This window comes from Ursus americanus, chromosome 20 (genome assembly GCF_024610735.1).
Source record: "Ursus americanus isolate L20-20 chromosome 20, mUrsAme1.1.p, whole genome shotgun sequence".
Lineage (NCBI taxonomy): Eukaryota > Metazoa > Chordata > Mammalia > Carnivora > Ursidae > Ursus > Ursus americanus.
Window position 1 is genome coordinate 33377833 of NC_142146.1, and position 20089 is coordinate 33397921.

At 33.9% G+C, this 20089-nt stretch overlaps 1 protein-coding gene across 3 annotated transcripts in view; it reads right to left on the reverse strand.

The window, feature by feature from the left end:
* STAG1 (STAG1 cohesin complex component) overlaps nucleotides 1-20089 on the reverse strand; it is a 418952-nt gene that overhangs the window by 259102 nt on the left and 139761 nt on the right. The window contains exons 2-3 of one of the 3 annotated variants that reach the window (XM_045791827.2): nucleotides 8834-8946; nucleotides 5547-5711 (exon numbers count right to left, since the gene is read on the reverse strand). The exons of 1 other annotated variant lie outside the window; for it this stretch is intronic. In XM_045791827.2, the coding sequence (XP_045647783.1) occupies nucleotides 5547-5552 (6 nt within the window). In that variant the 5' untranslated portion in view covers nucleotides 5553-5711; nucleotides 8834-8946. The remainder of the gene's footprint in view (nucleotides 1-5546; nucleotides 5712-8833; nucleotides 8947-20089) is intronic. One more of the 3 variants, XM_045791826.2, reaches the window with a different exon arrangement.

Sequence of the window (20089 nt, forward strand, 5' to 3'; positions counted from 1 at the left end):
TGTATTTGCCTCCTTTATATACACAAAAATTTCTCTAGAGGTTGTGTCTAGGAATTGAATTGCTTTTCTTCAAAGTACTCTCAGAAAAGAAAGAGAAGAGAAGAGACGAGACGAGACGAGAAGAGAAGAAAAACGAAACAACAAAGAAAAAGGTCACTTTCACAGTGTATGCAATCATTAAATATTTACCAAATGAATGAAAAATGGACAGGTCATTCAACTTTTCTTGATACTGCCAATTTTTTTATCCAGAGGGGTTAGGTGATTTGTACTCCCAACAGCTGGCACTCTACAGCCTTACTGACTCCTACTATCTTCTACCATTTTAATGTTATTCACTCTGATGAGACACAGTATTTTATAATAATTTATACAGCCTAAATTTTATTATTTCCTCTTTAGCACTTTATTTGAATGGGCTCTTGTCTTCTATTACATGTTCTAATAGATTATTACTGCCATACAGAAGGCTGATATTTTTTTTAAGATTTTATTTATTTATTTATTTATTTATTTATTTATTTATTTATTTATTTATTTGACAGAGAAACAGACAGCCAGCGAGAGAGGGAACACAAGCAGGGGGAGTCGGAGAGGAAGAAGCAGGCTCCCAGCGGAGCAGGGCGCCCGATGTGGGGCTCAATCCCAGGACCTTGGGATCATGACCTGAGCCAAAGGCAAACGCTTAACGACTGAGCCACCCAGGCGCCCCTAATTTTTTTTTTTAATGTCAATTTTCTCTCTAGGAATTTTGTGGAACACTTTCATTAGTATATATTCTGTAAATACAGATAATTTTATATCTTCCTTACCAAGATAAGGAACTTCCCTCTTGTTCCTAATTCACCAAGAGTATTGTTCATCACAAATACCACCTGAACTTTATCAAATGATTTTTCTAAACATTTCACATCATTTCAGATAAGGACAGGTTCCCCCTCCATAACATAACTATCTGGTATATTATAGTAAAATATTTGTTAACAGTAAACTACCCTTGGATAGTAAATATCCTTTATCCAGATAAAATCTCTAGGTCTTAAAAATGTATTGACCTCCAATTGCTAATATTTTTTTTTAGTTGACCTTTTCTACAATTTCTTTCTCTGTATAATTTCCATTTCTACTTTAATTATCCCTTTCTTCCTAATTACTTTTCTCTCTTCTTAATTACTTGAGGTTTGCAATTTTTCTAGTTTATACTGCTTTTGCTAATATTAATACATTTAAGACTGCATATTTATCCAAGTAGTGCTTTAGCTAGCCCCAGTATTTTTACTAACAGTACTTTCACTAACATTCACACGTCAACTCTGCATATCTCCTCTTTATCGCATTTTAAAAGGACTTTTTGACACTTGTGAGTATAATTTAGAAGGGGAATTTATTTTGTGTATTTCAACATCATGACTGTAGTCATACAATAGGATCAAGTATTCCTTGACGAAATATTTTAAGATTTTCTTTTAACCCTCATGTTCTGCAGTTATACTGTACTATTAAAAACTAGGTAATTATTTTTATTTACCTGCTCACTCCTGAGAACAAACTCTGGATCTAAGGAAATATGTCTGAGAAATTTTTCCAAAATTATCTCTTCAAAAACATGTCTCTTCTATTCCCTTTGATTTCTTCCTCTGGCATATTTTGGAACCCTTCAATCCATACCAAAGTCATGCAGCTGCTCTTTCATACTTACTTCTTTATTTTTCTGGACTACATTCTAAATAAATGCCTAATGAATGTCAATTCTTATATTCTCCCTTTGATGGCATCTACTATAGTTTCTTTTTTCCCTCAGTAAAACTAATTTATTAAATTTATCCCCTTGTTTGTGCCAGATATAATTTCTTCTTTCATCTCTCCAGCACCTTAAATATGCTATTTATTTCTTTTATTATGCATCCCTCCCCATCTAAAGTTTTGTGGTTATCTCTGCTCATCCTGGTCACTCCACTGCAGAGCTAGATTATATAACGTGGGTTTAGAACTCCCTGCTCTAAGATAATATTGTGAATTTTTATAGGCCCAGTCACCAACTTAGTTAAGCAAACATTTCAATTTGGGTCCTGGTTTTAAGAACTATGTCTGTCTTCTCCCTATCCTCAGCCCTTGATTTCCCATAAACGAGGTTTTAGACTAAGTTATTATTCAAACGAGGACCCTCTCAAGTATTAACAGAGACTCTATTAATAACTAGATAAACAATAAGCATAAACTGGGAATCTCAAAGGTAACCTGAGATATATGATCACCCTAAACATAAGCTTTATCCTATGCAGCAGTTATCAGTGGCTTTCTTCAGTCTCCTTTACTAGTATGGAGACTAATGTTTGGCCCTGGCTTCATATAGTAATAAGCCTAATTCTATTTCTCTACACTTCGTGAAGCAGTTTTAGTCCTTTTAACGTACAAGAACCAAATTCTTGACTACAAGTACCTGCTTCTCTATGCTAAATCCAATCCTCTTCTTCACTGTAGATTATCTTAAACTTTAAGCACAGAAAGTTTTAGTTTCTAAACTCATTGTATTCTCTTTTTAATATTTTATCATTACTTTATGTTTGAAATGAGGAGGTAATAAACAGTGAGATTAGTGTGCCACCTTCCATAGAACAAACATCAATTTTTTAAACATGCATTCCCTTTACTCAGAAATTACTTTCAGGAATTTATGTTACAAAAACACTCCCACATATACATTTTAGATGGATAGCTGAGTATTCAAAGTACTATTTTTAAAAGAATAAAACTAGTCTAGTTTATATGAACAGTAAACTAGTTTTAGTAGTGTAGTTTATATCTTACTTCTTTTAAGAATAAAGCAGCCCAAATAGAAACTGTTTAAATAAGTTATGGCCCACCCATGTTAGAAAACAGTATAAAAACATGAAGAATTACAAGGTAAAGTCACAGGGGGAAAAAAAATGCCCATAATAGAATGCTGAATGAAAAAAAATATACAGAGAACTTCATAGATTTGAATATAGCTAGGAAACAAAAATATAGTATGAATAGTAAAAAATTATAGTGAAGTAGAAAATGTTTGGGGCACAGTTCAACAGAAGAAGAGAGAAAAAGTTGAAAACATAGGTTAAAACCAAATAATGGAAAGCGCTAGGATCTGAACTACTTATCTTTACTTTGCACAAAATGTGGATCCAAAAGAATTTAAGCAATAAGTGATAGTATGAAATAGCATTAGGGAAGACTAATCTGAATGAAGAATAGAGAATACAATGGACAAAAAAGAAAAAACTTGTATTAGTCATTGTTTTGTTTCAAATACTAGACCAGATTTTGTTCACATTAAATATTAAAGATATTTTTCATCTTTTTAAAAAAAGTAATATTGAGCTTTAATAGAATATACATTAAAATTACTTTTATATACACAAATACCTTACAAAATAAACTTTTACATGAAAAAATGATAGCAAAGTACTGAAATGCAATGCTTAAATTCATACATAAAAATAAACTTCCTTGGGGTGCCTGAGTGGCTCAGTCGGTTAAGCATCTGACTCTTGGTTTCAGCCCAGGTCACGATCTCAAGGTCCTGGGATCAAGCCCCACGTCAGGCTCTCCACTCAGCAGAAGTCTGTTTGAGGATTCTCTCCCTCTGCCCCTCCCCCTGCTCATGCTAGCACACACACTCTCTCTCTCTAAAATGAATAAATAAATAAGTCTTTTAGAAAATAATAAAAATAAAAAATAAACTTCCTTCACCTAAGGAAGTGTTTCCTTAGGTGTTTCCACCTAAAGGTGGAAAGCCATAAAGTAGACCTCAAAAATAAAATACCTACAGCTTGGTAACAATTTTTCTACTAAAGTATAAAAAACTGTCAAGCTTTGTGGCTAAGGGTCATTATTTTTAAATTATACTTCTGTAACTTACACTCCATCCACTGCTTCAAATAACTGGAAATTTTCTATTTCTTTTATCATTAGCATCCTCACATTGCCCCACCTCCCTCCCTTCCCACACAAATTCCAAGACCCCTGAATATATCAATCCGGTAACATACATAAAAAAAGCAGTAAACTGAACTCCCTTAAGGAATGCAAAAGGAAATACAGGTTAAAAAATAAAAAGTATACTAATGAAAAGTTCTAAAAGTAAACCTGTTTCATAAATTACCTAAATTTTAAAGAAACTGAAAATGAACTAACAAAAATGAGCAAATAAATAGAGAATACAAATTTTTAACTTTTATCAATCATTGGTGACCAAAGAAATGCAGATTAAAATAATAAATTACAGGGGCCCCTGGGTGGTACACTCTGTTGAGCCTCCAACTCTTGGTTTCAGCTCAGATTGTGATCTCAGAGCTGTGAGACAAGCACTGAGTCAGGTTACATGATCAGTGCGGAGTCTGCTTGGACTTCTCTCACTCTCCCTCTGTCTGCCCCCCCCAATAAATAAATGAATACATACATACATATATACATACATACATAAATCAGAAGGAAGGAAGGGAGGGAAGGCGGGAGGGAAAAATGAAAGAACGAACGAACGAACGAAAAAGAAAAAAAGACAGAAAAAAAGAAAAAAATGAATTGCAATTTTCACCTATGTTACCAATTAATTCCTAAATATAAAGTATCCAGTTGCTAGGCACACTTCTGGTGAAAGATATACTAGTAAAATTTTTTGGAGAGTAATACATTTATGTATCACACAGTTAAGAAACACCATTTCACCAAATAATTTTAGCTCTAGTGTTTTTATTTTTAAAGATTTTATTTTATTTGACAGAGATAGCAAGAGAGGAAATACAAACAGGGGATGCTGGAGAGGGAGAAGCAGGCTCCCCGCTGAGCAGGGAGCCCAATGTGGGACTCGATTCCAGGACTCTGGGATCACGAACTGAGTCGAAAGCATACTCTTAACGACTGAGCCACCCAGGCACCCCTACCTCTAGTGTTTTAAAATGAAAAAAAGAGGTAGAGAAGTAAACATGAATAATGAATAAATTCTGTAACAGTAAAAAAATGTAAAGATACATTAAAAGAATAGTAAAATAATTATGGTTTATCCTTATAATGAATTAATAAGCCAATAATTATGTGCTCTTGCAGAATATTTAATAGTATTTGTTATGTGAATTAGGAGAGAGAAGAGAGAATAAGAAGGTTATAAAAGATCACATACACACCCAAAATAATCGTGGAGTATTAATTGTGGTTACTCCTAGTTCACTGCTTAAGAATCCTTTTTTTATACCCTTTCTTCTTTGAAATATTCTTCAGTACACATATGTTACTTATATTAAGTCAGATTCTAAAAAAATATATTAAGGCAATAAAAATTCTCTCAGGCAGCTATTATACACAAGTCATTTTATGCAGTACACTGTAATCTGAAGTGCATTTTACCATTAAAAAAATGCCTTTCCTGATGCTGTAAATAAGTAACACAAAGAAAAATTTTAAAGATAAATTTCTTAATGACACAATCAGCAAGAATATATGTCACTTAACAGGTTCCACATATATTACTGACAGTACTGTGTTGTAAATAAAACAAAACACTTAAAATTTACCTGCATTGCACTTTTCCCCAATTTCACCACTTCAAATAGTGTAACAGGCTCCCCTTCACCATTCTGCTGAGGGTGCCCATTAGCTCTTCCACGGCCTGTTCCTCTAACAGTAGCTTCAATTCTACTCTTCTCTCCTGGAGATTTTCGAGGTTTCTTATTTGTAGACTGAATAAAAAGACGAAGAAAAAAATTAAATTAAATACAGGTACACTTTGCTTTATGCAGAATACCTGAATTACGTTTCATCCTGTGAAAAGTACTTAGCACTATTACAGGTTAAGAGATGTAATTCCTGACCAAAGGAAGCTTTACAATTTGTTTTCAGTAATTAAATACAAACTGCAAACAGCAAAGTGTAATTTATATAAGACATGAAATTTTTTTTAAATTAGTGTTTTGCACAACAATAATGCCAATGCTGAAGATTTTAATCATGTCTTCTTTGACATCTCCTTCTTTATACCTTCCTCAATACTATTTCCCCAGAAACCTTATTCAGTAAAACATTACTTGGAAATGTTGCATATTCGACTTCTCTATAGAAGTCCTCAAGTATTTTTTTATCCAGTCATGCAACAAATATATATTGAACATATTTAAGACTGTTCTAGGTACTAGAAATATAACAATAAACTAAACATTCCTGCTTTTGATGGAATTTACACTCTTCAGTTAACGCCTCATCCCATGCCCCCAATTTTTTTTTTAAAAAGTCAACACCAGCTACCACCTTATCTATATCTAACCTTTCAGCCAAGTGTAATTTGATAGACTCACCTGCAATCACTATTATTATTCCCATAAATTGCATTCATATGTAAACTCATTACAGTTCCTGCTTCATCAAACTTACCAATGAAAATAGTGTTGCTAAATGTAATAGACATGTCTTGAAACTCTATCAATAGGCCACATGATTTCATCCTTTACTTTCAGATATCTTTTCCTCTCCCTATTTTCTTACCTATTAGGGTTACCTTAGGTCTCTACTCAACATCTTTTCTTCTCAATCTTTATACTCTCTTTTGAGGGATTTAATTTATTCTCAAAATAGCCTGTTTCAGTTATCAATTTATCAATTTATCCCTCATCTCCACATCTACCCTTGTTTGTCCCAAATTGTGATCCTGGAGCTGGACCTGTAAACATTTTTGTTAAATGCTGCCGTGTTCAGCGTTGTAACTAGAGGGCACTGGAGGAATACTACAAAGTATGGTATGTAGGGGCTCCCCTCCCTACTTATTGTAGCTGTACATCCCTTCACTTTCTATTCTTGTGTTCTTCATAGTACTCTTTCAACTCCTCTTGGTTAACAGTCTTACAACCATTTGTGTGTGTGGGGATTAATACATAATAAATTTACTATTTATTTTTAAGTAAGTTATTTTTAGAACAGTTTTAGAATTACCAAAAAACTGTAAAGACTGTACAGAAAATTCTCCCATACATCACATCCACTTACCCTACTATTAACTCCTTACCATTTGTGTTGTATATTTGTTACAGTTAGTGAACTAATATTGAAAGATTAACGAAAAGTCCCTACTTAATTTAGATTTTCTTAGTTTTGCCTAGTGACCTTTTTCTGCTCCAGGATCCCACCCAGGATACCATATTACATTTATGCCATGTCTCTCTAAGCTCCTCTTGGCTTTGACAGGCTTTCCTTGGTTTTCTGGTGACTCTGACAGTAGGGAGGATTTCTGGTCAAGTGTTTTACAGAATGTTCCTCAACTGGGTTTTGTCTGATGGGTTTTTCTTATCACTACCCTGGGATTAAGGGTTTGGAGAGGAAGACGTAAGAAAGAAAGTGTTATTTTTTTTCACCTCACATCAAAGGTATACACTATCAACATGATTTATCACTGTGAAAGTTGACCTTAATCAGTTGACTTGAGGTGGTGTTTGTCAGGTTTCTCCACTGTAAAGTTACTTTTCCGCCCCTTTCCACACTGTACCATTGGAGGAAGGACACTACTTACATCCCACATGTAAGGGTTGGGGAGTTATTCTCCACCTCTTTCACAGGGGAGTACTTACACATATTTAGAATTTTTTAGTATGGGAGATTTGTCTGTTCTCATTCATTCAATCATTTAAACTAATGTAGACTCATCAAAATTTATTTTATACTTTGAGTTATAATTCAACACAGTTCTGTTGATCAACCTGTTTCAGCTCTGGCCATTGGGAGATCTTTTAGTTGGCTTCTGCATCCATGTCACATATACCCATCTGCGTGTGTATGTGTATGTGTGTGTCTTACTGGTTACCTTCTGGCAGCACAATATTCTGCAGGCTCATCTTGTATATTCCCTTCCTCAATTTTTGGAACCAGCCAATACTCCAAGGAGCTCTAGTTCCTTTTATTGGAGAATGATACTAGAGATGAAGATCTGGACACTAGATTTTGCTCCTTGATACTGAGTGTCCTTGCTTCTAGGCTCTTAAGCAGACAAAGAAATACATGTCCCATATATATACAAGTAACTATAAATACTGCTGTATTTTAACAATCTATTATCTATATTAAGATAAATATAAATTCATACTAGTATCTACAACTTTATTCCATTACCGTATGAATGCATCTTCCCCTTACTATCCGATACGGTCCCACCCCAACAGTGACAAACCTGGCACCCACCAGTATACAAGCACAGCAGTATTAGAACTGTTCAATCATACCCTAGCAGAAACAATATTATTAACTAGATTACAGCGCTTATATACACAATGTAGTTTCTTTGATTTTAGTCTTACAGATTCATTTCCAAAGTTACTTAAGTCAGCAACTTCCTGCCCAATTCCCTTCAGTGACATTGTTTCAAACGCTTCCAACAGAGGTAGACTGCTTTGTTACATTCTACATTCCATCCTGGTATCCACCTAACCTCGTAAATGACTTTATAAAATCTATACTTATAAAATTCACTTTTTCCTTGAAGTTCAGTGGGTTTTAACAAATGCACAGTGTCATGTATGTACAATATGGTATGACATAGAAGAGTTTTTGCCATCTTAAAAAAATCCCTGTACTTCTTCCATTCAACCCTCCCACTTCTTTTTGACAAACAATGAATTCTTTCATCGTAACTATAGTTTTGGCTTTTACAGAGAGTCATATAATTAAATCACAGTATGCAGCCTCTTCAGAGTGTATCTTTCACTTTAACAATATACATTTAAGATTCATCCATGTCCTTTAGTGGCTGAATAGCTAATTTCTTTTTATTTCTAAATAATATTCCATTGTATGAATGTATCACATTTTGTCATCCACTTACCTAATGATGGACATCTTGGTCACCATTTCTTGGCAGTTAGGAATAAAGCTGCTATACACATTCACATGCAGCATTTTGTGCAGACATAATTTCCAAATGAGTTATGTAAACATCTAGGAGGATGATTATTGAATCATATGATAAAACTATGTTTAGCTTTGTAAAAAAAAAAAAAAAAACACAACAACAAAAAAAAACCCTGCCAAACTGTCTTCCAAAGTCGATACAACATTTTGCATTCCCACCAGTGACGAATAAAAGTTACTGATGCTTTGTAACCTTGACAGCTTTGTAACCTTGTCAGGTTTTTGGATTTCAGCCATGCTAATAGGTTTACAGTTGTTATCTTACTTTGCGATTCCTGAATAACAAGTGGTTAAGGACTCTTTAATAATTAATAATTCTTCACATTAAATTTTCCTGTTCCAATTACTAGTAGAATAGATATTGTCTCCTGACTACACCCTGACTGATTCTCTATATTTACACCATCTTAACATGGTAGCCAATACTCTCATGTAGCTGAGCATATAAGATACAGTAGTCAAAAATGAAATGTGCAGTAAGCAAAAAATATCCACAAGATTGTGAAGATGTGAAGATTTAGAATGAAAAACAGCATATAAAATATCTCACTTATAATGTTATATTGATTACATGATGAAATAACATATTAGATACATAAAAATTAATTTCATTACCTATTTTTTGTAACTTAGTAGAAAATATTAAGCCACAATGTGGCTCATATCCTATGTCTGTTGAACCATCCCACACTATTCCAATACTATAACCACAGTAATTCTTATAATATAAATAGAATCCCATTACTTCCTTGTTTAATCTCTGATCTTTAGTGACCCTCATTAACCAACAATTTAAAATCCAAACTCCTAAGCATGGCAAGTAAGGCTATCATTTACTACATGTTCAGTCATCTACTGCACCAGATCCCTCTTTACAGGCTGATAAATTTAAAGTCACTTAAAAACATCATCATTTCATGCATTCATTCTTTATAGCTGGACTCCTGATTTTGGCTCCTCCTAATAAGTCTTGTTTCTGTGCTCACTCTTTGGAGTAACAAGTATTTTCTCAGTATTGTGTGTGCGCACAAGTGTGCACGTGTGTGTACGCATGCACGTGTGTGTCTGAAGAGAGGTGGCAAAATGTTACTTTTCTTTACGAGATAAGTAATACATTCACATGGCCTAAAATTCAAAAGGTGACTGAAGTTACACAATGAAGACTTGCACACCCTTATAATCTACAATCAACTTTCCTAAGAGACAAACACTACTACTCATTCCTTATATGTCATATAAACAAAGCAATGTGTATGAAATTAAAGAAGAAATAAATAAATGGAAACTGTTCTATGTTCATGGATTGGAGTTAATACTGTTAAGATGTCAATACTCCCCAAAGCAACCTACAGATTCAATGCAATCTCTATCAAAATTCCAATGACCTGTTCTGCAGAAATAGAAAAACCTATTCTCTAGTTCATAGGGAATCTCAAAAGGATCTCAAATGACCAGAACAATCTTAAAAAAAAAAAAAAAGGCAACACTGGAAGACTGACACTTCTTGACTTCAAAACTTATTACAAAGTTACACTATGAAAACAGTGTGGTGCTGGCATGAAAGCAAACATACAGACCGGTGGAATACAACAGAGAGCCCAGAAACAAACCCTCACATACATGGTTTAATGATTTTGACAAGGGTACCAAAACCACTCAATGGGTAAAGAGCAAAAGACAACTTACAGAATGGGAGAAAATATTTACAAATCATATATCTGGATAAGCAATTAATATCCAGAATATATAAAGAACTACTAAAACTCAACAAAACAAAGAACCTGATTTAAAAATTGTCAAATAATTTGAATAGACATTTCTCCAAAGAAGATATGCAAATGGCCATTAAGGACGGGAAGAGATGCTCAGTATCACTAATCATTAGGGAAATGCACATCAAAACTACAATGAAATAGAAGCCCACACCTATTAAGATGGCTACTATCAAAAAAAGAAAATAATTCTTGGAGAGGATGTGGAGAAATGAGAACTCTTGTGAACTGTTCATGGGAATGTAAAATGGTATAGCCATTGTGGGAGACAGTATGTCAGTTCCTCAAAATATTAAAAATAGAATTATGATATGATCAACCAATTATACATAGAAGTATATACCCAAAAGAACTGAAAGCAGGGTCTCAAAAAGTTATTTGTACACCCATCATAACAGCAACATTATTCACAATAGCTCAAACTTGGAAGCAACCCAAGTATCCACTGATGGATGAATGGATAAGCACATGTGGTACATACACACAATGGAATATTATTCGGCCTTAAAAAGGAAGGAAATTATGACATAATCTAAAACATGAACCTTGAGGACATTATGTTAAGTAAAAGAAGCCAGTCACAAAGGACAAATACTGTATGACTCCACTTAAATACTTAGTCAAAATCAGAGACAGAAAGTGGTTGCCAGAGGCTAGGGAAAACAGAAATAGGGAGTTACCGTTTAATGGGTAGAGTTTACATTTCTGTTTTTATTGACGTATAGCAATTTTATAATACTTTCAGGTGTATAACGTAATGAGTCAATATTTATACATTTTACAATATGATCACCACAATAAATCTAGCTATCATCTGTCCCTGTACAAAGTTCTTAGAATATTACTAACCATATTTTCTAAGCCCAACAATGCATACCCATGTCTTATTTATTTCATTAGAGTTACAGTTTTAAAAAAGATGAATAAAGTTCTGGAGATGATGGTGATGACTGCACAAAATTATGAATATATTTAATACAACTGAACTGTACATGTAAAAACGGTTAAATTGGCAAATCTTAGGTGTATTTCACCGGAATAAAAAAAATTGGAAAAAACCTAAATGCACATACATATTTCTATGTATTTATTGTATTTTATGTTACTTATGCACAGTTCTGCACCATTCTATTTTCACATATTTTTAGTCAATCTACAGTATGTCCTAGAGAATACCTTAATTCTTTTCTGAAAACTGCAGTGTTGCATTGCACAAATGTACATTAATTTTTTTCTAGACATTAACCCGCTGATTGACATTTATTTTATTCTGGATCTTTTACAATTACAAATAACACTATGACAAGTAACCCTGCATATGTGTAGAAATGTTTGTGTGTGTCACACACACGTTATTATGCATGCATACTATAGACAGTATGAACTAAACTCTATAAATAAAGGGGAAATAAACCAGAAATCTCACGCCTGGGAACCTTTAGCATGGGTCATAAAGGGGGATAAAAGTAAAAACATAAAAATCTATTTGCTCTTATCTAAGGTCTATCTATTTTATCCCCATTATCCCAAGAGTGATTTTCCCATGTCCCAAATCCAGACAGTAATAAACAGTAAAAATGTTCAGAAACACTGACCCTAATAAAAAGAGTAAGAGAGAAGATAATAATGCAACACGATACATACAATCTTTAGGTTACATCCAAAGGATACAATTTCACAGTCCTGAAAATAATCCCCATCTCAAACACATAAATACACTTTTCCCACTCAAATTGTATATTTGTTTGGAGTTTGGCAGGGGGGGCAGAGGTGTGGGTGAATTTAAACATTAAGGATTTTGATAGTTATTTTGAAGAGTAGTAATATATACATAACCCTTTAATTACTTGTGAATTGACAGGCTCCCTTCCCTACACATTTCTGCCACATAGGTGAGGCCACCTGTAGGTGTATTCCCATTCCTAAACAAGGATCCAAGGTGCTCTCAAATGAAAGAAATGGATCATGTTCCACATCAAACTTGCTTAGTTGTTACAGTTCTGACGTTGTGCCATCTTAAGAACGGAGTCCTTGCCTTAATTCAGATATTACTAATACCTTAGTGACCTAGCCAGTAAACCAGTTCCTCTGGAGCTAGAGTCCTGTCCTAACATTATCAGTCTATCCCAGGGACTGAAGTCCTATCCTTGAATCCCAGGCCATTAGGTGGGTCTCCCACAAGAGGTTGCCAGACCTATAGATCTAGCTCAGAAGACATCTCTAAATGCTTGGACACACATAGTCTCCCTGATGGGACGTGATCCACTTATTCCATCTACCCCAACTACTTCTTGCCTAGGAAATCATTCTTCTATTAATAGCAAGTGGATCTCTTCCTAAATACCTGCCTCAACCTAGTGAGCATGACTAGTTTCTATGTCTTGTCTTATGGAGTCTCATCTAGTCTACCTTCCAGAATTCCTGCTTAAGAGCTCAAGTGACATTTATATGGTATTATTGCCAAATATGCAGAACCTGAATCTAACCATTAGCAAAGACAAATTCAAACTGATTCAAACTACAGAACACAACGTATGAGAAAAGAGATTTTTTTCACAGTTCAACACAACTCATTTCTTTATTCATCATGTAGTTACTTTGTACCAGATACACAAAAAAAAGCTGATCCTTCCATACACTACCACATGTCGTTTTCAAAGAACTTATAGTATTTAAGATGTATTTTCCAACATCCCAATACAATGTTGTCAATTGGTGATGGAGGAAGACTCATGCTTCAAATTCCATTAAAAATAATGTAAGTGAGATGTCCATGGTCCACACGGTTACTAATGAAGAAAACCAGAGTCATGTGTTCATTGCTGGACATTCCAGGGACAGAGTGGGGGAAAAAAGATGCTAACGATTACATGTAGGAAAACAAAACTACCTGAAACAAAGCCTGACTAAAATTATTAAGTAATGACTTTTACAGAAAATATGCTCATGAAGTCATAAATCTACACACAACTTCACTGCATCTTTGTGATAATGATGTAATCAAATGTCAGAGTTTAGAACAAATGCGTTATTGAAAGTATCTATTACATAACTTAAATGTGTACCTACACTTCTGGTAAACTGTTTTAAGTTACCATTGCTGTGCAGGAAAATTAACCATCCTAAACTACTCTATCCCCAAAGCTCTATATAAAATGAATTGTACTCTGAATGTGCAATGACTTTCCTAAAAACTTAAAAGACACAAGATATACTAACATTGCTTTTTAGCTTTGTGCCCTACCTGAATTTGTTCACAAGCTCTAAATGTACAATAACACCTACCCTTTTCACAATAGTGTATATAAACATACTTGGAATAACAATATAAAATCATTACATACAAATAATTAAAAGAAAACCAGAAACACAAATAACTATAATATAATATAGTAAACTACAGTATATAAAAAATACATTTCACTGAAATTTGGTTTAAGGTAAGTGCTGGAAGGGTTCTATGAAGGGACAGATAATTTCCAGCAACAGGTAACCAGAAAAGTTTCACAGAAGAGATGAGCTGCCAGTTGAGACTTAATGGATTAGTAAAATTGGTACGATTAGCTTAAACAGAATTTATGAAGCAAGGATTCCAGAAAGAAAAAACACCATGAGCTAAGATTTAGAAGTGAGAAAGCACAAGACACCTACACATAGAGGACAAAGAAATGTAATCTGACTGAACAAAAGGTTATGAATAAGGAAACACAATAAAATATCAAGTTGTAAGTTAGAAGAACATAACTCACAACAAAAAGGCACTTCTTGTTATTTGAACAAGTTAAAAAAAGGTCAAACTTGACAATATTTTTTTTAAAGATTTTTTTTTTATTTTTTTTATTTATGTGACAGAGAGACAGCCAGCGAGAGAGGGAACACAGCAGGGGAGTGGGAGAGGAAGAAGCAGGCTCCCAGTGAGTAGCCTGATGTGGGACTCGATCCCAGAACGCCAGGATCACGCCCTGAGCCAAAGGCAGATGTCCAACGACTGTGCTACCCAGGTGCCCCAAAACTGGACAATATTTTTTAAAATGGTATTGAAAAGGGAAAACACTTCCTACTACAGGAAGGAAGCTCACAGTTCAAACTCCCTATAAAGTGAAAACTAAAAAAAGGAAATTGGGAAAAGGAAAAGAAGAGACAGAGGTAGAAGACACTGTGAAATAAAAATTTATCAGACTGGAATCTAATTAGATACAGGAGAAAGGGAAAGGAAGGGGGGGATGAGGAGACTCAATGGTGATTCATGTTTTAATTGTTGAGTTCCTAGAAGAATTGTGCTATGTTTTAACAAACTTAAGGAAGTCCAAACTAAAAACTAGTCAATAGGAGAAGTAGTAAACGAAAAATTAATAATAAAATAGGTAACAAAGCTGGTTTGAGAAAGTAGATACAATTCCAAATGATGAATACATTTCAAAAACTTATCATAAAAGTGCGTAGGCTTAAGCTACAAAAATCATTTTGTAAAGAGATTACTGTTTCTTAGAAACATAAAAACAGAGAAGTGCTATAGAAAATGACAAACAGGGGGCGCCTGGGTGGCACAGCGGTTAAGCGTCTGCCTTCGGCTCAGGGCATGATCCCGGCGTTATGGGATCGAGCCCCATATCAGGCTCCTCCGCTGGGAGCCTGCTTCTTCCTCTCCCACTCCCCCTGCTTGTGTTCCCTCTCTCACTGGCTGTCTCTATCTCTGTCAAATAAATAAATTAAAAAAAATCTTTTAAATAAATAAATAAAAAGAAAATGACAAACAGGCAATTCAGAAAAGAAACACAAATGACCAATAGTTCAAAACATACTGTTAAAATTTTACACCACTTAAAAATAAGTAAATTTTTAATCATTAGTATAATCAACAGTAAGATGGGAAGTGCTGTGTATTTTGCTGTGTGACAGGCAAACCAGTAATACTCATCCAAAGCTTTCAAAACATGGCATACCTTCTTGACCGACCAACTCCAATTTTAATACAGGATTAAAAAAGATCAAAGGATCTAGCAAAATTTATTTGGGAGCTAGTTTATGTCAGCATGGAAAATGTATTTGTGAGATAGCTTATGTCAGTATGAGTTAGATTAATGAAGAATTTTTAACATAAATGATAGATGACAGGGGATTAATTAATTTGGTAGAAAATACCAGAAAGCCATTAAAAATTATGTAAAATATTTAAACATCATGAAATTCATAATATTCTACACAAAAGTACCAGTTAATTTAGGAGATCCAACTCTTACAAATTTACCTGTTACCCTATTCTTCCGATGCTTGCTAAAATTTTGTGTATTCTCCATCTTCTATGTGTATGAATATATAGAAATTAGAGTAAAAATTGTATCTCTTTTTATTTACCTTTCCTTTTCAGCCAAGGCAAATATAAAAGTTAAATAATTCTGAGAATGAAAGTCTAGGTTATCATTTAAATAGAACAAAGAAAACAAAATCCTTAATAAAACATTAAACCAAAGACTAAAGATAGTTTAGGTTACAGATGTATTGATTTACATTACAACCAATAGCAAAATGAAATCCTGGACTGAATTCTGACCCAAGGAGAAACAATTATTTTTTTCTTTCCTTAGGGCATTACTAGGACAACGAGTAAAAACTGAATAAAATGTATAGATAATAGTGTTATATCAATATTATTTTCCTCGTTTTCATAATTGTGCTGTGGTTGCATAAGAGAATGTCCTTTATTTTAAGGAACTTCATACTAAAGCATTGGAAGTGGCACCATGTCTGTGCCTCTCAAACACTTCAAAAGTAATAACAGATAAACAATATAATAGACCCCCTTATCTGTAGTTTCACATTCCTCAGTTTGAGTTACTTGCAGTCAACCACACTCCAAAAGCAGGTGATCCTCCTTCTGACGTATCATCAGAAGATCAATAGTAGGCTAACACTATGACATGATGTCTACATCACGGACCACACTTCATCATATAGGCATTTTCTCATCTCACATCATCACAAGAAGGGTAACTACATTACGATAAGATATTTTGAAAGAGATTCCACATTCATATAACTTTTATTACAGTATATTATTTTAATTGTTTTTAGTTGTTGTTATTAATCTCTTAATATGCCTAACTTCTAAATTAAACTTTATTGGGGCTCCTGGGTGGCTCAGTCGGTTAAGCATCCAACTCTTGATTTCAGCTCAGATCATGATCTCAGGTTCATGAGACTGAACACCACACAGGGCTCTGTGCTGAGCATGCAGACTGCTTGAGATTTTCTCTCTACCTCCCTCTCCCTCTGCTCCTCACCCCCACTTAACATGCACACGTGCTCTCTCTAAATAAATAAAATTAAACTTTATCGTAGGTATGTATATACAGGGAAAAAACAGTATATATAGAGTTTGTTCCCATCCACAGTTTCAGGCATCCCCTAGGGGTTCCCTGTAGATAAGGGGGGGAATATTGTACAGGTTTACATATATAAAAATATATATTTACATGTATATGTGTATTTATAGAGGAGAAAATATGATAAACATAGCAAAATGCTAACATGTGGATAATCTGTTTGAAGAAATCTGTATAGAAAATTTTTGTAGAATTCTTGCAAATTTTCTCTATCTGAAATTATTTCAAAATAAAAGAATTTTAAACACCAGGAAAAAAAGAGTGACAATTTAACAAAATTAAATACCATTCATATATTCAAAGAATATTTACTGAAAGACAGACACTAGTACACAGCAATAAACAAACAAGATAAAAATCCCTACCTTCATGACGCTTATCTTCTAGTAGGTGTAGACAGACAGTAAGTACATAAGTAAAATGTATACTCTGTTAAATAGAAATCAAGTGTTGTGGAGAGAGGGGAACACACACAAACATACACACACACACAATTACCTTTTTCCATGTGTATAAGTCTCCTTGGGTAGGAGTCAGGATTTGTAATTTAAAATGCCACCTTTAGGGGAGGTGACAATAAGAAGATAAGACAGGGCCCTAATACAAGGACCAAGCCTGACAGATTCAAGCAAAAGAATATGATGGTGGCTTAAACCAGTTTTGTAGTAAAAAATTATTGACTCAATCTGAAAATTGATTAGATAGAATTTGCTGATATACCAAATATAGGTGAGAAAGAAAACAACAAAGATGGCTACAGGTTTAAAGCCTGAGCAACTACAGGATGGAAGTCACTGTTATGGAAAAGAGGTGGGCAGGGGATAAGCAACTTGGGAGTTTGGTTTTTTAAACATTGTAGCCCCATTAAATATCTAAAGGAAGAAACTCAACAGACATTTGAGGAATGACTCTGGAGTCCAGGGTAAAGTCCAGCCTGGAGACATAAATCTGGGAGACATAAACTTATACATGGTATTTAAAGTCATGAGACTGGATGTGATCACCAAGGGAGTAGTGTGTGTTGACAAAGGAAATGATGTCTATTACTTGTTAATATAATCATAGGGTTAGTATAAACATGATAGAGTGTTTGTTTAGAGATCGTTGATCATTTGAGTAGAGAGCTACAATTACAAATATGAATTAGGTAGTTTAATAACAAACAAAAGTCTCTGAAATAATAGTATACCAAAAAGAAATACCAATGAGATGCCCCATAAGAATTTAAAAATGAAAAGAATACTACCCATAGCAGAAAGTCCTTATACTGTTTTCATATGGCTGAGTAAACAAAATCAGAGATCATGAAGTCTTCTTAAAAAATATACACAGTATTAAAACAGCTAAACAAAGCATGTATCAATCAAAACAGAACAGTCCAAAATGGAGCCAGCTGATTGAAACTGTCTAAGTAATCTTCAGAACAGGTACTGGAGCATATGCAAATCTGATCATTCTGACAATTATACCTCTCAATATAAATTAATAGCTTTGGCATTTTGGCATTCTTGATAGAAAGGCTTTGGGAGTTTAAGATAAGAGTTCAAAACCTAGCTTTGCCGCTTATGCTGTGTGTGACCTTAGGCAAATTACCACTTCATACTTTTGTTTTCTATTTTGTAAACTGCATATAAGACTATTTCATAGTACTGACATTACAATTAAATGACATAAATAGCATCAGCTAGTGCAAAGCCAGGGTTGAAATTCAGGAAATTGTGTTGTTTCCAAGAATAAGAAATGGGCTTGAGTCAGGTGGAATAAGTATAGATACCTATGTGAACTAATGAGTATGAAAATATAGACTGAAGTCTAACACAAGTTTCTAGAATGCACTATCCTATCCTGGCAAACTCTTTTTCAGTTCTATAAACATGGGAAGAGAATGTACTGTTTACCTATTAGATTATGGAGAAGCAATTTTAGTAAAAATTAAATCATATTTCTAACCACAAAAGAGCTAAATTTGGATATGCATACTCCTTTTCAACAAGAAAAGCAAAAATATTATAGGAATGCAGCTATAGACACATCAAAATTAAACAGGTTCTAAAGAAAAACATAATAGCTTGTTGAAGGGGTGATAAATTCTCTTTAGAAAAAAAAGGTGTTTTTGAAGAAGGAAGCACTTAATCTGAATCTTATGAAGTTAACAATTTAAGTTGGAGGACAACAAATTCAAGTAAGTAATCATACAGGAAGTTCATTTTCCTACCCTCAAGCAAGTTTAGTCTTATTTTCAATTTGCACCTATAACTCATGAATCCTAGTGAAAACAATGTAACTTCCCTATAGCCTCAGAAAAATCATACAGTGATAGTAAGGAGAACTAGAATAGTCTCCAGCATTTAAGTATAAAACTCTTTCACTTTTCCCAAAATGCTTTCATAAGGAATATTCAACCATCAAATATTCTAACAAAATTGAGAAATATTATAAAGAGTGATTTTAACGTATGTCTTTTCCTCCACAATTTTTTCCTTTTAAATAAAGGTGGAATATAAGAATGTAAAGAAAAATGGTAGACGTCATCCCTCTAACCATTTTTTAAATTTAAGACTGTGCTAGAAAATTAAAGGTTATGAAGATTCATTGAAGCTAATTAAAATCCGAGGCAAAGAAACATGGATAGAACAGCAATAACATAGAAAAAAGTCTTAAGTCACAAGGACATATTTATAATAACTGGTTAACCTTACCATTAACATTACCATCAATTGCAACAAGTGGATTTTATTTGCATCATGATTCAAACCAACAAACTATACTTTAAAAATGATAATATTTATGAAAAAGTGGTTATTTGGTGATACCATATTTTTATCTTGAGATATGATAATGATATTTATTGTTAAATAAAGATAAATCAAGTCCTGGGCAGAGGACCTAAATAGATATTTTTCCTAAGAAGACATACAGATGACCAACAGACACATGAAAAGATGGTGAACATTAATAATCATCAAGGAAATGCAATCAAAACCACAGTAAGGTATCACATCACACCAGTTAGAA